The 17,304-nt window shown below is 32.8% G+C and overlaps 1 protein-coding gene across 3 annotated transcripts in view; it reads left to right on the forward strand.

The window, feature by feature from the left end:
• The window catches only part of ATRNL1 (attractin like 1), a 779,330-nt gene that overhangs the window by 84,665 nt on the left and 677,361 nt on the right, over positions 1–17,304 (forward strand). For all 3 annotated transcript variants that reach the window (XM_049103125.1, XM_049103126.1, XM_025467337.3), the window contains exon 9: positions 11,437–11,620. In XM_049103125.1, the coding sequence (XP_048959082.1) occupies positions 11,437–11,620 (184 nt within the window). The remainder of the gene's footprint in view (positions 1–11,436; positions 11,621–17,304) is intronic.

Below are 17,304 nucleotides of genomic sequence, written 5' to 3' on the forward strand. Positions count from 1 at the left end.
AGTCATGAAGTCTCTTGAGTCCTTTATGCTTTTTTCTAGAGCCACCAGTAGCTGTATAATAGTGCTTCTGAATTGGCTTTCTGACATTGAATTGTAATCCAGATTTTGTAACTCTGTGGGAGAGAGGACTGTTTCTGATTCTTTCTTTTGAGGTGAGGTTTTCCTTCTAGTCATTTTGCTCAGTGCAGAGTGGCCAAAAGCATGTTGTATTGGGAAAAGGAGAAAAAGAGAGGAGAGAAAGAAGGAAAGAAAAGAGAAAGAGAAAAGAAAAGGGAAGAAAAAAAAACGAAAAAGAAAAAAAAAGGGGGAAGAAGAAGAGAAAGAAAAAGAAAGGAGAAATAAGGGGGGTGGGGGAAGGAAACAAATCAAAAAACAAAACAAAACAAAACAGAACAAAAAAAAAAAAAAAACCCAACCACGGGGGAGTATCTTCTGATTCTGTGTACTTTAAGTCCCTTGGCTTCCCCTGGAAGTTGTCAGTCAGTCTAGCTGGTGTTCTGGGGGAGGGGCCTGCTGTGCTGATTTTCAGGTGTTAGCACTTGGGGGAGCTGCCGTGCCCCCGCCTGGTGCAGGGCTCAGTGGGGGTTGTTTACCCCGGGAGGCCACAGGAGGAACAGCCCCAGTGGCGGGGCCAGGTCTGGAGCCCTGGATTCAGCCCCCGCAGGAACTCCGGGGCTCTCCGTCTGCAGGGCTGGAGGCTCCGGGCGGGGCCGCTGATGTGCTCAGCTGGGGCAGGAGCGTCCTTGCTGTCCTGGACCCTCCCGGCCTCTGCCTGTCCCGGGGGAGGCGGGATCCTGGGCTGTGTCCCGGCGCCCTGTGCTCCGGAGCCTGCGCTGGTGGATTCGCGCTCCCGCCCGCAGCCCCCTCCGCGGAGCCGCCGCCCGAGCCCCTCCGAGCAGCTCCTGGAACCGCGCAGCCCCCTCCGCACGGAGCCTCTTCCTCTGCCCGAGCCCCTCCGAGCTGCTCCCGCCCCGCAGCCCCCTCCGCGGAGCCGCCGCCCGAGCCCCTTCAGCTGCTCCGGGTCCCGCCGGGTCCCGCCGCCCGCGCTGCAGCCCTTAGGGAGCTCGGCGCACTCTCCCGGGGCGCAGGTGTCTGTTAATGTCCCCGGGAGCCCAGGGCATCCTCGCCCTCCTGGGTCCTGCTCCACCTCCCCGCGAGTCCCTTTCCCCCGGGAAGGTCGTGCAGCTCCTGCTCCTCCGGGACGGGGCTCTCCTGTCCTGCGGACACTCGCCCCGGCCTCAGCCCGGCTCCTCGCGGGGCCCCTCCCCCTTGGAGGCCTTTTGTTTCTTTATCTCTTTTTCCCCGTCTTCCTACCTTGATAGAAGCGCGAACTCTTCTCACTGTAGCATTCCAGCTGTTCTCTCTTTAAATCTCAGGCCGAATTCGTAGATTTTCAGGATGATTGGAAGGTTTTCTAGGTAATTTGGTGGAGGCAGGTGATTTGGAGACCCTACTCTTCCGCCGTCTTGCCCCTCCCCTCTCCCTTTCTTTATATTGATATGTAATTCATTGTCTTTCGGGTTTTGCTTTTTAAAAGTTTCTAAAAAATATGCATTTCTTCTTTACAGTGTCTTTTAAAAATAGAGATTCTAAATTTGGATAAAATATATAATTTATTAATTTTTATGGTGTGTGGTTTTTGTATCCTTAGAGATCTTTGTCAAGGTCACAACAGTTTTTCTCTTACATTTTTCTACTAACTGTTTATAGTTTTGGCTCTTATCTTCATGTCTTTCATCTATTTGAGTTAGTTTTCATATGTGGTATGAAGTAAGGGCTGAGGTTTTGTTTGTTTGTTTAATAAATACTGAAATTTCCCAGTAACATTTGTTGAAAAGTTTTTCCTTTCTCTGTTGAACTACCTTGGTAAATGTATTGAAAAATGAGTTGACCATATGAGTTAATCTTTGGACTCTATTTTGATCCATTGATATATTATGTTTTCACCACAACCACAGTTTATTGATTGCTGTAGCTTTATATTGGAAGCAGTATAAGTACTATGTTATTTTTTCTATTTTTCAAAAAAATTTGGATTATTCTACATACTTTATGCTACCATATAAGATTTAGAATCAGTTTGTCAATTTCTTAAAAAAAAAAAGCTTGTAGGGATATTAATTGTGGTTGAAATACATATACAGAGGGGAAAATTTAATAATATTGGTTTTTCTAACTCATGGATGTGGTATATTTCAGTATTTATTTAGGTCGTCTTTAAATTTTTCAGCACTGTTTTACAGTTTTTAGTGTGCTGGTATCGCACATAGTTTGCAGAATTTATACCTAAATATTTAAAATTTTTATGTTATTGTAAATGGTGTTTTTCACGTATTTGTGTAGTATAGTGAGTGTCATGTTTGCCTGTAAATGGCACTTAAAATTTCAACTTACAATTGTTGATTGCTAATATATGGCAAAACAATTGATTTTTCATATTGAACTGCTATCCTGCAATTTTGCTAAACACGCTTCTTAATTCTTGTGGCTTTTTGTAGAGTCCTTATTTTCTACATAGATGATCATGTGTTAAAACCGTGCTAATAAATGTTGTTTACTTATTCCTTTTCAAACTACATACCTTTTACTTATCTTCTTTGTATTGCAGTGGTAATATCTCTAGTACAGTACTGAGTAGGAGTAGTGAAAGTAGCTATTTCTGCCGTTTTTTCCTGTTTTAGGAGGAAAAGTGCCAGTCTTTTAATTATTATGTTAGTGGTACATTTTGTAGGTAACTTTTATGTGGTCAAGGAAATCCACTTCTATTCCTTGTTTGCCAGGAGTCTTTTTCATTAATGATGTTAAATTTTTATGCGTCTATTGAGAAGATCATTTTTTCTTCATGAGCTTTCTTTATCAGAAAGATTTTGACTATTGCATTTATTTTCTTTAATAAATGTTAGAGTTGTTCAAATTACCCATTTTTTTTAATGAATGAGCTTTGGTAGTTTGTGTGAAGTTTGCCCATATCATTTAAAGGTGTTAAAAATATTGTCATGAAGTCATTAATTATATTCTCTTATTCACTTGAGAATGATAGCTTAAGCACTGGTTAAGCTGTCTCCTGCATATTTTGAAATGTATTTTTGTTTCCATTTAATTCAAAAAAATTCAAAATATTTTCTAAGTTTCTTGGTGACTTTTTTCCTCTGGCTCCTAGGTTATTTAGTAGTATTGAGTTTAATCCAAATAGATGAAGATTTTTCAGATATCTTTCTTGTCATTATTTCTTATTTCATTTAGTTATTGTCAGAAACTATATTTTTTTGCTATTAAAATTTTTGTGAGTCTTATCATCTGACTGCGAATATGGTCTGACTTGGTGAATATGGTCTGACTTGGTGAATATGGTCAATTAAAATGGATGTGTCTTCTGCTGCAGTTGGGTAGGACATTCTTTGAATGCCAAATGCATGATGGTGGTTGGAGTTGTTCAAGTCTTCTATATCCTTACCATTATTTTCTTTAGTATATTCCTTAGTTATTGAAAGACTAATGAAGAAACCTCCATTTATGGTTGTGGATTTATGTATGTAATTCTTTGGTTCTATCAATTTTTGCTTCATACATTTAGATGTTTTGTTATTATGTATTTATGCAATTAGAATTTTCAGGTCCCTAAAATAAATTGTCCACTTTCATTCCAAGTTATCTTCTGTTACCATTTCTGCTAACATCTTTTGTTTGAATGGCTTCTTTAGCATTTCTTTTAGAGTAGTCTGCTGGATATGGATCATCTTGGTTTTTCTGTATCTGGGAATCTCTTTATTTCACAGTCATCCCTGAAGAATGGTTTTGCTTGTCATGGAGTTCTGAGTTAGTTATTTTTTGGCATTTTAAAAAGTGTTGGGCACTTCCTTCTGGCTTCCGTGGTTTGTTTGATTGATTGATTGATTGATTGATTGATTTATTTATTTATTTATTTATTTATTTATTTATTTATTTATGAGAGACACAGAAAGAAAGAGAGAGAGAGGCAGAGACAAAGGCAGAGGGAGAAGCAGGCTCCAGGCAGGGAACCTGATGCGGGACTCGATCCTGGGACTCCAGGATCATGCCCTGAGCCAAAGGCAGGCGCTAAACCGCTGAGCCACCCAGGAGTCCCTCCATGGTTTCTTAGAATGAAAACCACAGTCATTTGAACTTGTAATTTGTCTTTCTCTAACCACTTCTGAGATATTTTGATCATTTTTAGTTTTCAGCAGCTTGATCGTGATGTGTTTAGGTGTAGATTTCTTTCAATTTATCCTGTTTGTGATTGCCTCAGCTTCTAGAACTATAGGACCATTAATATATTAACTATACCTTCTAAAAAATTTTTTGTTGAGGTTGCTCTAGGAGTTATAATATACATTTTTAACTTATCAGAATCTATCTTAAAATGAAGTTCTAACACTTCACATATAAGGTTAGAACCTCTGAATTTCTCCTCTTTTACTTTGTGCTAATATTACATCTCATGAACACCATCGTAAACTGTTGTGCTTTTTTAGAAAGTAAGTTATCATTTTAGGGAGACAAAAAAGGAGATATTATGTCTTTTATATGTACCTACATATCACTCTTCCTGCAGCCTTCATTCTTGTATATAAATCCAGATTCTATCTGATATCAACTGTTATGTTCATTCACCTTGAAGAACTTCCTTTGCTATTTTTTGTAGGGCAAGTCTGGATATCTTTCTTTTCTTTTCTTTTCTTTTTTTTTGTCTGAAAAAGTTTTATTTCATTTTTGGAAAATACTTTGTTGGGTATAGAATTCTACCTTGTTAATTATTTTTTGCTTTTGATAGAGAATTCTACGTTGATAGTTTTTTTTCCCCTTCTGAGTAGTTTAAAAATATGAGACTTTATTGTCTTCTGACTTACATTCTTTCTGACAAGTTAGTTGTAATTCTTATTTTTGTTCTTTAGCTTGTACATTTTTATTACTTCATGATGTTCCTTGTTGTGGGTTTCTTTATTTCTTTCTGTATTTTTTCCTACTTATATTTCATTGATCTTGGTTTTATGGATTTATGGATTTCTGTGAACTTGAGAAATTATTTCTTAAAACATTATTTCTGTCCACCCATCACTGCTACATTTCTGGAACTCTTATCACAGTGGATTAGACTACTTTAATATTTTCCTACAGGCTCCAGGTTCAGGGTTTTTCAGGGTTATTTGACTGAATTGCTTCTTTTCAGATAGCTTTTATTTCTATATCTTAAGTTCAATGTTTTTTTCTCATAAAATGTCTAAATGTCTTAATTCTACTCAATGTATTTTACAGTCAGATATTATATTTTCCATTTCTAGGAGTTCTATTTCTGTCTTTTTTATCTTCTCTTTCTCTCTTATCATGTTCACGTTTTCTGTAACATTACTGAATATATTTGAATATATTTGCAGTAGCTTTTAACACATTCTTTTCAGCTAATTTTATCTTTTGTGCTATTTCTGGGTCACCTTCTGTTGACTGATTTTTTTCTTGTTGTGGGCCATATTTCCTTTGTCCATTAATTTTTAAATGTATTCTGAATATTGTATATTTTTATCATCTTGGCTGCTGGATTTTCTTGTGTCCTTTTAAAGAATATTGGACTTTGGATTGACATATAATTAGGTTATGTGGCACCGTTTAAGCATTTTGGAGGATTACTTCTATGTTAGTAGGAGGGAATCCAGAGTAACCTTGAGTTTATAGCTAATTTATTCCAGTATTACAGCCCCTTTCAAGACTTTACCTAATGCCTCCTGTTCTATTAGGTCTTTCTTTTGTGTCTGCTAAGAGCACAACTATTCCTGGCATGTGTGAGATCTAAGAGTTGTTCAGCCTGCTAATTTTTTGGTTCTTTACATGGCTTCAAGTATTTTTTTCTTATGTGTATGCAGATCAGCTTAGGACTTGAGGGAATCTTCTGCAGATCTCTTGAGCTTTCTCAGTGTACAGCTACCTCATCTACAAATTCTAGCTGTTTTTTTTTTTTTTTTCTGATCTTTGTTTTCTTAATCCAGTAAGATAATCAGAATCTGTTTGCAGTTTCTCTTCCTGTTTAAGTTGTTTATGGCAGGTAATTCAGTACTCTCTAGATTATTCCATCATGGCCTAATAAAGAAGGTTTGGAATACTTGAGTCATTTTTGCTTCTGACTTTTATAAAATTGTTATGAACTATTCCATGTATCTGTTATTATCAATATCTCTTCCCTAAGGAACTACTTTTGTATCAGTGATTCATTATAAATTGGGGATAAGATAGAGCACATTACTACGTTAAAGCAAAATTCATGCATATGCAAATAATAACATACAAATGATATGTAATGCTTTTTCTGAGATGACCAGTGTTTTTACTTTGTTTACCCAGGAAAATTGGTTCCTTGTAGTAATATGTACATGCTTCCAAATATAAAAATAATAAAAATATAATGAGATGTGGATCATAATTAATTTTACATTTTGAGTTTATCACCTGTATCTGAACAAGATTATTTCTTTAATTTTTCATCTGAAACTACCATACCACCTGTGGGTTCTTAATTGAACTGCTAGTGAGTAGCTCTTAAGAAATACTGCTATAGTATTTAAGAATACAGCCTTCAGTGATAGACTTCTCTCATAGGTCTTACACTTTTATTTATTTTTAATGTTTGACAAGTAGTTGAGTGAAATATTGTATTTCATGATGAACTGCCCATTACTTGTAAGGTGAATATATATATTTTTAATTAACCTTTTTATTTTGAGATCCTTGTAGATTCACATATGCTTGTAAGAAATAACAGGGTGATCCTATATACCCTTTATGAAAATTTCCCAAATGTCATTCTTGCAAAAATATATTACAATATTACAACCTAGATATTGACACTGCATCAGTGATGCAGTTCACTGATGTTATTCAGATTTCCCCAGTTTCATTTATACTTATTTGTATGTGCATGTGTGTGTATTTGGCACTTGTGTATGTGCTTAGTTCTGTGCAATTTTATTGCATATTGTTTCAGGTATCCACCACCACAGTCAAGATTATATCTATCTATATCTATAGAATAGTTATATTACTATAAAACTCCTTCACATTGTCCTTTTAGACCACAGTCACCACCCTTTCACCCTCACTCACCTCCCATCTCTAACCCTTCATAATCATTGATCTGTCTTCCAGTTCTAGAATTCTGTTATTTCAAGAATGTTATATAAATGAATCATTCACATTTAAGGTAATTTTGATATATTAGTATTATGCTCTGTTATTTTATTATTTATTTCCTTTATGTTTCCCATTTCTTGTGCTTCTGTTTCTCTTTGCTAGTGGGTTACTTGAATGATTTTTAAAATTCCATTCTTGATTTATTTATAGTATTTTTGAATATATCTCTTTGTATAGTTTTTTTTAGAGATCACACTGGGTTAAAAAGACATTGACTGGCGTCTGGGTGGCTCAGTTGGTTCAGCGTCCAACTATTGATCTCAGCTCAGGTTTTAATCTTTGGGTCACATTGGGCATAGAATCTACTTAAAAAAATAAATATATATATACAAATATGCAGTCATATATATTTGTATGTGACTTATCACAGTCTACTAGTATCACCATTTTACCACTACAAGTGAAGTGTGGAAACTTTGCTTTCATTTACATCCCTTTACCTTCTCCAATTTTAAATATCATTGTCTCAGTATTACATGATGTTATAATTTTTTCTTCATCAAAAATTTATAAACCTCATAGAGGAGAAGGATAGTCTGTTGTATGTAATCATATTTCTACTATTTGTTGTTCTTTCCTGATGCTCCAAGATTCCTTCTTTTTTTTGTTGTTTTAAAGAGGTGCATGAGTGGGAAAGGAGAGGGGCTAAAGGAGAGGGAGAGAGAGAATCCCAAGCAGGCTCCGTGCTCAGCGTGGAGCCCTACATGGGGCTCAGTCTCACAACCCTGAGATCATGACCTGAGCTGATATGAAGAGTTGGATGCTTAACAAACTGAGCCACCCAGGTGCCTCCTGAGACTCCGTCCTTTATTATTTCACTTCTGTTTAAAAATTTTCCTTTAACCATTCTGTCAGGAGAGGGACATATTTCAAAAATTTTTAGTTTTTTCTTTTTCTTCTCATTTAAGAGTCTCTCTCTCTTTTTTCCCCCCACTTAATTCCTGAAGGATAGTTTTGCTGGAATAGAATTCATGCCTGACAGTTCTTGTTTTTCAGCACTTGAAAAATGTGCTACTTCTTTCAGCCATTATAGTTTCAGATGAGAAATCCATAGTTATTCAAATTGATGTTCCTCTATAAGTAATGTGTCATTTCTCTCTGGCTGCTTTCAAGATCTTTTTTTTTTTTTTTTGTCTTTTTATAAATTTTGTTATGATGTATCATGGTGTGGATTTCTTTAAAATTTTCCTATTTGGACATCTTTAATGTTCATGAATCTGTAGGTTTGTGTCTTGTACAAAATTTAGATGTTTTTATTCATTGTTTCTTCAAATACTCTTTCAGTTTCTTTCTCTTTTTCCTCTTCTGGGATTTTAATGATATGAATGTTGAATCAACTGTTAACGTCTCAAAGCTTTCTGAGATTCTGTTGACTTTTTTTTCAGTCTGTTTTCTCTATTATTCAGATTGGGTAAGTTTTATTGACCTGTCCTCAAATTTACTGATTCTGTCTTCTATCAGCTCCACTCTACTATTGAGCCTGTATATAGAGTTTTTGTTCGTTACTGCATTTTTCTTTTTTCCCCTAAATTTCTTTGTTACTTTCTTTTTTAGCTGAGATTTGTTGTTTCAAAGATTTTGTAATTGCTTGTTCAAATTTTTTTTTTTTTTATCATGGTTATTTAAAAATGCTTGTCAGGCAATTTCAACATCTTAGAGTTACTATCACTTGATTGTCTTTTTCATTAGAGTTGCGACTTTACTGGTTCTCAGTATGATAAATGATTTTTTTTTCTTTTTTGATAAATGATTTTTTTGTTTCTAATTGTATCCTGGGCATTTGTCTATTGTATTGAGACTTTTTGGGTCTCATTTAAATGTTTTAGCAGGCAGTCAAGGTTTAGGTTCATTCTTTGGTCTTGTGGGATCTCTTTTTCCAGTCTTGATCTGGAGGATGAAGAACCCTTTCCCTGCCAGCTTATTTTTAAACAGTGTTTACTGGGTACCTCTTACTGGTGCTGCTAGGATCATTTGGGTTGTCCATAGGACTCCTGATCAATTTTCAGGAGGAATAAGGCTACTTGAGTTGCCTTTAATTTGCTAGATGGGGGAGCTGAGAAATGTTGGGCCTACATAGCCTTCTGTTGGAGGGGAAGGAGACACCTATCCTATAGTCCTGGAGTCTGTAATTCACCTGCCTTTACACTTTTCAGATTTCTCCTTTGGTTGTCTCTTGCACTATTTCTAGAGTCTGTCACACTTAGTGGGGAGAAGAGGAATAAATGAGTCTACACCATTTTGTTCCACTTATCAACTTTTAAACTTTTGGTGTGGTACTTAGTTTTTCTAACTCTAAATTTCCTCAGCTATAAAGAAGAGAATGCAATAGCAAACCTGTAAAAGGGTTATTGTTAAATAAAATAACGAGATACTTCTTGAGACATAGTATATGTTCTATTAGATAATGATATTAGAGCTGATTGCAAGGTTGTTTATTGCATTATCGGTTTTTGGAACAAATTGAAACCCAAATGAGTCACGATGTAGTTATTTAAATAAGTTATGTATCCTTAATAGAAAGGAATTTAGGTGTTGAAAAATAATAAATGGGTCATGGAAGAATGCCCCATTTGTTTTAATGAAAAAAAAGTAAAATAGATGATTTTTTGATACAAGTATTTATAGGTATGGATGCACATGTTTGTAATTTAAATATATTTGGTATATGTGTAAAAAACATTTATTACTATATTCTGAAAGTAGTCTGAACATAACTAAATTGTGAAAATACTTCTAGGTAGTGGGCTGGGAGAGAAGGTAATATTCACTTGTACATTGAAGACCTCTATTTCTACATTTTTTTAAAAATAAGAGGCAAACTTATCTTTATTAAAAAGAGAATGAATAAAAATATGGAAACCTTCAATTAGGTTAGATGAGTAGAACTTTAATAAGTGGTTAAAGGATATTAGATTATTTCTGGTAAGTTATTATTAATGTCATTTTTTAGAAATTACCTCCAAACTGTAATACTTATTAGTTACAAGTGTGCTCTGAAATTTCTCCATATATATTTAGTTTTATCAAAGTAAAATTAGCTTAGTGACCCTTTTTGATACTTCTGTATTTTCTGACCATTGAAGTATCACTTTCTTAATTACCTTAGAATTATGTAAAAGTGAGCAATTTTTAAGATCACCTTTATTTTCTATTACTTGATTTGAGTATTTGTAGTTGAGATGCTTACTATACCAATGTTAAATGACTAGTTGGTGGGAAGATGGAGGTATAGGCTGGGTGGATATCTAAAGACCAATGATAGATTTCTATAAAGTTACTCTTTATAGTTGAAATTTTCCAAGTCAAGGATCTGTGTTTTATTTATCTGCATATTCTTAGAAGCATGTCTTGCATATGATTGATGATCATATCAGTGAATTTGCAGTAAGAAATAAGTTCCTTTTAGCTATACTAAGCGGAATGGGATTTAGGTATAGGAAGTTAATAATAACAAGAGTATTAGAGACAACAAAATGAGAGGGTCACCCAGAAATCTGGGAGCTGCCAAACACCCAGGCTGAAGCCTAGGATTGCATTTGTCACTGAACTATTCTAGGTTCCACTGCTGCCATTGAGCAGACACTACCCCTGCTGCTGTTACTTTAAGATCACACACTGCTATTATCCACTGTAGCATCTGCCTGTTATGCTGCTAGAGATGAAGGTAGAATGTCTTTGTTACTTTCACCTTCTAATCTCTCACAAGTACCCCCTTGGTAAAACCTGTTCATACAGTTGTCGAGGGAGTCTTGGAAATTTAGTGTTTAGGTTTTCATTCAGCTCTGTAGAAGAGATGAAGGACCAGCACAGGGCTAAAAATTGCTAAGGGTTGAGGATCATATCTGTTTTAAATCTTTGCTATATCAGTGACTAATTCAGAGCTTGTCACATAATAGGCTTTCATAAACTATTTGTTAGTCTTTTTCTCAGAGTTCTTTACAAATACAGAAATGTGTGTGAGAATAAAGTTTTCCTTTTTCTGTTGTACATCCAAAAATTTGGCATTTTCAATTTTCAGAGTTTAATCTACAGAAAGACCAGTCTTACTCAACTTCAATGTCTAACACCTAACATAGTAAACTAGCAAATATTTAATAATTGTTTTTGATTAAGTGAATGTTAATTATACTTTACTCATAAAAATGTGCTATTGGAATTTATGTATTGGTAGTTGAGTGACATATTAGTTAATTTTTAAAAACTCCTTAAATTTCATGATTCATCTTCTTTCTCTTACAGCATCAAACACTTGGCTTGTTCCAGAAACTAAAGGAGCTATAGTCCAAGGTGGATATGGCCATACCAGTGTGTATGATGAAATAACAAAGTCCATTTATGTTCATGGAGGCTATAAAGCATTACCAGGCAATAAATATGGATTGGTAGATGATCTTTATAAGTATGAAGTTAACACTAAGACTTGGTGAGTAGATTGGGTAAAAATATGATGAGAAACTTTGCCATTGTTTTATTTTATATTCGTATAATAGTGGTGTTTATTAAATATTTTCAGGGAAAAATTTTTACCTTTTTCCCTGTTTATTTCAACTAATACAATTCTCTTGTATAGCAGAGGCACAAAATAACACATTTTCAGTGTATTCATGATCACTTTAAGTGACTGACTTTAAAACTTTTTCTAATTACATAGATATACTTATTCTGTATGCATTACTTATAAGTACTGATCTCATGTTCAATTCAGATGAGCAAGTTTGCTTACCAGCGTAACTTTGAGCTTTGATATTTTCTGCTCTATGATTTTTTTCTTTGCACTCATATTTTAATATAATTTGTAAATTTTAAAAGCATTTTTCAGTTTCATCATCTAATTTCCTGTGAAATGCAAAGCTTCTGCATTTCGGTAAATTTTTGTCCTTGTTATAAACAGTGTTACACTGTACAGCTTGTGCTGGTTTTCTCATGCAGATATGTAAGAGTTTCTGTAGGGCATATACATAAATTGTTGTGTCTGAGGATATTTATATCCTCAACTTTACTACATGTTGCCCATTTGCATTTCAAGTCACTGTGGTAATGTACACTTCACCAGCTATGTGTGAATGTCCCTGTTTCTTCATATTACCACCCACATTTGGTAACTGTGAAGCTATTTTCCTTTTGCACTTGCAATGGATTTGCATGGTATCTTAATGATACTTACTGTGCATACTCAAGATTACTATTGTGGCTAAGCATCTTTTTATGTATTCATTTGCCATTTGTGTTTACTATTTAGTGAATTGCCTATTTGTAAACATAATGTTCTCTTTATGTTTGAAATATTATTATTTTTTCACTTTTTTTTCCATTTATATGTTTTCCACATATATATGTATATATATATACATATGTATATATATATATGAGTTTTAAAGTAGAATTTTTATTGTACTCAAATATTTACCTTTGTTAAACCTTGGAAATGATTCTGTAGTTTTAAGACACTATACACATTCTTATAAACTCTTACCATGGAATTACTTTATGAGTTTGAATGAAATAGTTTTTCATCAAAGTTTGATTTGTTCTACCCTCTTCACTTTCAAACATACATTCTAATTTTTATTTTATTTGAAAAGAAAGATGGAATTAAAAAAGATAAGACTTTTCCTTTGGAGGATTTGGTAATTTTTATTACCTTTTGTCTAATCAATATATTATTATTCTTTATATTTTTATAATATTAAAACCAATAAATCACTTTTTTATATAATTTATCCATTGCATTTTATTTTATGCTTTAACATTTCTAACTTTTCCTCCTTCACTTTTTGTTTTGATAGCAAGAGGAATTGTGATTTAGTGACTAAAGCACTATCAGTCAGCCTAACATATTTTTGTGATGTGAATGGATAAGAGAACCATGGGTATTATTTGAATGAAGTCAAAATGAGAGTTACTTGTTGCTCACCACTTGAATGGGATTTGCTCAGATTTTAATATATTTCCCTTCCTGAAAATTTCCCATAGTGAACTTTTGTGTAGAAGAATATTATCAATATTGGCAATTTTAATATATGCACAAATAACATTGGGTACTTATTCCTTAGGAGAATTTATTAAAATAATTTGTAAATTATTTACAGCACCTTATTAGAAATATAGGTGCATATGATAGTTTAATATTTTACTGGTTCTGTTTTTAATAAAAATCAGTAAAATTATCAGTGAATACAAAATTACTTTTCTATTATTCTTAAAGTTTTGTAAATACTTCTCATTAGCTTAATTTTAAAGTTTATTTTCATATAACAATTAAAATATATTTCAAGTTTATCAAATATGTAATTTAAAAATATCACAAATATATATCCATTGTACAGATTGATTTTAATTTTTTACCACCTTAAAAATAATCTAGTTTCATTTTTTAGTAGATATAGTTTAGTAGATAGGCTGCTTTGTTGAGGTATTAGTAAATGTTTGGAGGAGTTCTTTTTCATTGGTGTAATGGATTATTTTGGCATATTATTTTTACTGAGAAAAATTAGGAATTACATATTTTTAGGCATTTTAGAACTACCAAGGCAGTGAGAATTTGTGGGTCAAGATCTAGGATAGGTGGAATGTCAAGGTGGGTAAGATTGGAATTTTGTGAAACTATTTTCCTTTAGATAATTACAAATACTGAAAGCTGTCTAAAAAACTGAGCAGAGCTTTTGTTGATTAATATAGAGGTCCAAAATTGGATCTTCAGGTGTGCTAAGGAAGATGGACTTTGCTACACACTTAAGGATTTGGCTTAGTTTCTGAAGTTCTAAGCCTGCTAGTGTAGGTAAGTCCACTTTGAATCATTGGATTATGGTGAGCTGCCCATAGACTAAGTAGAACAAAAGTAAATTCTCTCTTGGGGAAGGTATCACACAGAGCCTCAAATTATTTCTTCAAATAAACCCTATGCAATATCTGATACAAAATAAAACAATGGTGAGTGTTAGTAAAAGGTATAAAAAATAGTCATAAGAAACATAGCTATAGGATAATGGTGTTTTCAGATGGAGACGTTAAAATAAAATGTAGAAAATATTAGGAGACAAATGGAAACTTTTACTAAAGAATCAAATGGAAATTATCGTAATGAAGAATACATTAAATGAATTAAGAATTCCTTAGATGAGTTTAACAAGTTAGATACAGCTGAGGAGGGAATTAATGAGATGGAATACAGATCAAAACAAAAATGCATACCTAAATAAAGAGAAGAATGAAAATAAAATAAGAAAGGAAATATAAAGGACCTGTAGAAATGGTCTAACATGCATGTGTTTGGAGTCAAGAGGAAGAAAAGTGAGAAAATTTTATAGAGCATGATTTGAAGTCTTAATGACTAAGAATTTTCAAAAGTGATAAAAGACATCAAGCTACAAATTGGAAAACTTCCATGAGCACCAAGGGAAATAACTACAAAGAAAGTTATACTTAGAAATATCATGATAAAACTAATGAAAATCCAAACATGAAGAGAAAAATTTAAAAGGAGTCAAAGGAAGAAAGTTGTACTCTCTTTAAAGGAATAACAGCAAGACTGACAACTAATATCTTAACAGAAAAAATGAAATTTAGAAAACATGATCTTTAAATTGCTGGAAGGAAATAATAATCAGCCTAAAATTTTGCACCCAGTGTAATAACTTTAAAAAATAAAGCCAAAATAAGGATATTTTTTAGAAAAACAAGAATTAAGAGAATTTGATAAGAGCAGACTTCCATGAAAGGAAATACAAAATAAAGGAAATACTATTGAAGAAAAAGATAAATGTTACCAGATACTAGAAGGAATTTAGAAATTAATAGTAAACTGAAGTGATTATTATTAATATATATTAATATAATATTAATATAATATTAAATAATAAAAGTTAATAGAAGCTTAAATAGATATAAAATTTGCATGGTAATAACAGCTCATAAATTAGGAAGAAGGGTAAAGGACGTTAAAATACTAAGGTTTTTTGTTACATGTAGAAATTGATAAGAGAACTAATTTATGGTACACATTAATAATTAAGGCTTTATAATGTAATTATTAGGCAACAAAAATAAAAGTAAAACTTCATATCTAACAAGCTAATAGAAGCGAAAATAAGAATACTACTTAATGGCTTTGGAAGACAAGAAATGTATGGAAAAAGAGAAAGTCTAGTTGAGATACATATGAAGGAAGTAGGAAGTGTATTTATTTATTTATTTATTTATTTATTTATTTATTTATTTAGGAAGTGTATTTAATTCCAAGTATGTCAATAATTACACTGAATGTAAGGAAATAAATATTTCAAATTATGCTAAATGTAAGAGACTAAATATTTCAATCAAAAGCTAAGGAGATTTTAGACCTGGTGTAAAGCAAAGCCTAGCTGTATGCTGCTTAGAAAAGATACAAAAGTCTAAAAATATTTAGAAAATTTGAAAGTAAAGGAATGGGAAGAAGATACACAATTGCTAAATAAAAGAAAGTTGATATAGCTTTACTAATATCAGAGAGATAAGAATTTTTTTTTATTTTTTATTTTTTTGACAGATAAGAATTTAAATCAGGTATCTACCTGGAAGATGTAACAGTGGATTTATATGTACCTTATAATACTGTGTTAAAGCAAAAAAAAAAAAAAAAAAAGAGGGGTGGGGGGAGACAAATTATATTGGGATTTTTAAATCTAATTTTCTTGGGAACTGATAGTTTAAGGAGACAAAAAACAGAAAACAGAAAAAATATAAATGATTTCAATAGCCTAATTAATAATTTTGTATTCTTTGGTATTTGAGAGCATATTATCTTATGACTGCCAAATATACACTATTTTCAAGTACAAATGGAACATTTTCCAAATTTACCATATGCTGTGTTTTAATGCAAGTCTCAAAAATTTAAAAAGATTCAAATCATACAAAGTAATTGATCACGAAAGTAATTAGAAAAACCCTAAGATGTCTAGAATTTATACATTTCTTTTTTTTAATTAATACATTTCTTAAAACTAATTGGTCACAGAAATTATACTAAAAGTTAGAAAATATTTTGTACTGAATGATAACAGATCAAAATGTGTATGGTGCCACCATGAGGGGCATTTATAATTTTAAGTTCATTTATTAGAAAATATTTTTAAAAAACCTGAGAATCAGGGGCACCTGGGAGGCTCAGTAGTAGAGCTTCTGCCTTTGGCTCAGGTCATGATCTTGGGGTCCTGGGATTGAGTCCCACATCAGGCTCCTCACAGGGAGCCTGCTTTTCTCTCTGGCTATGTCTCTGCCTCTCTCTCTCTCTCTCTCTCTTATGAAAAATTAAATAAAATATTAAAAAATATAAAAATATTAAATAAAATATATAAACTATTATAATATTTATATAATAATATAATTATAAGTAATATAAAATAAAATATATAAAATATATAAAATATTAAAAAATATATAAAAAAGCCTGAAAATCTGTGGTGTAAACATAATCTCAAGAAATTATTAGAAAAAGGATAGCAGATTAATCCTAAAAGAAGAATAATTAAATAAAGATAGGAAAAAGGGAGAGAACATGAGATAACACAAATTAATGAAATAGAAAAGAAACATGATGAGGATTATCCATATAGCTACCAAAAATCAACAAAGTTAGTTGTTTGGAAAATGGTAATGTAAAAGCAATGCAACTTAAGTGATTATAAGAACATTAATACCTATGGAGTAAATGCAATGACATGTATGCAGTAACTTTACACAAATTATAAAACCTTATTTAAGTGAGAAATAAATAAGATATAAATAAATGGAGAATACATTATAATTGTCCAAAAAATTGAATATTGTAGAGATGTCTATTTTTTTTTTTTTTTTTTTAGATTTTATTTGTTTATTTGGGAGACAGCATGCATGAGCCAGGGAGAGGGGCAGAGGGAGAGAGAAAACAGACTACCTGCTGAGCAGGGAACTGGATGCCAGGCTCGGAACCCTGGGATCATCATCTCATCTGAAGATAAGACACTTAACCAACTGAGCCACCTAGGCACCCCTGTAGAGATTTCTACTTTGCTGAAATTGATTTGTAAATTCAATGTAATCCTAAACAAAATTATAGCAAGTTTTTTTTTAGAAGTTGACATGAATATT

This window comes from Canis lupus, chromosome 28, assembly GCF_003254725.2.
Source record: "Canis lupus dingo isolate Sandy chromosome 28, ASM325472v2, whole genome shotgun sequence".
Classification (NCBI taxonomy): Eukaryota; Metazoa; Chordata; class Mammalia; order Carnivora; family Canidae; genus Canis; species Canis lupus.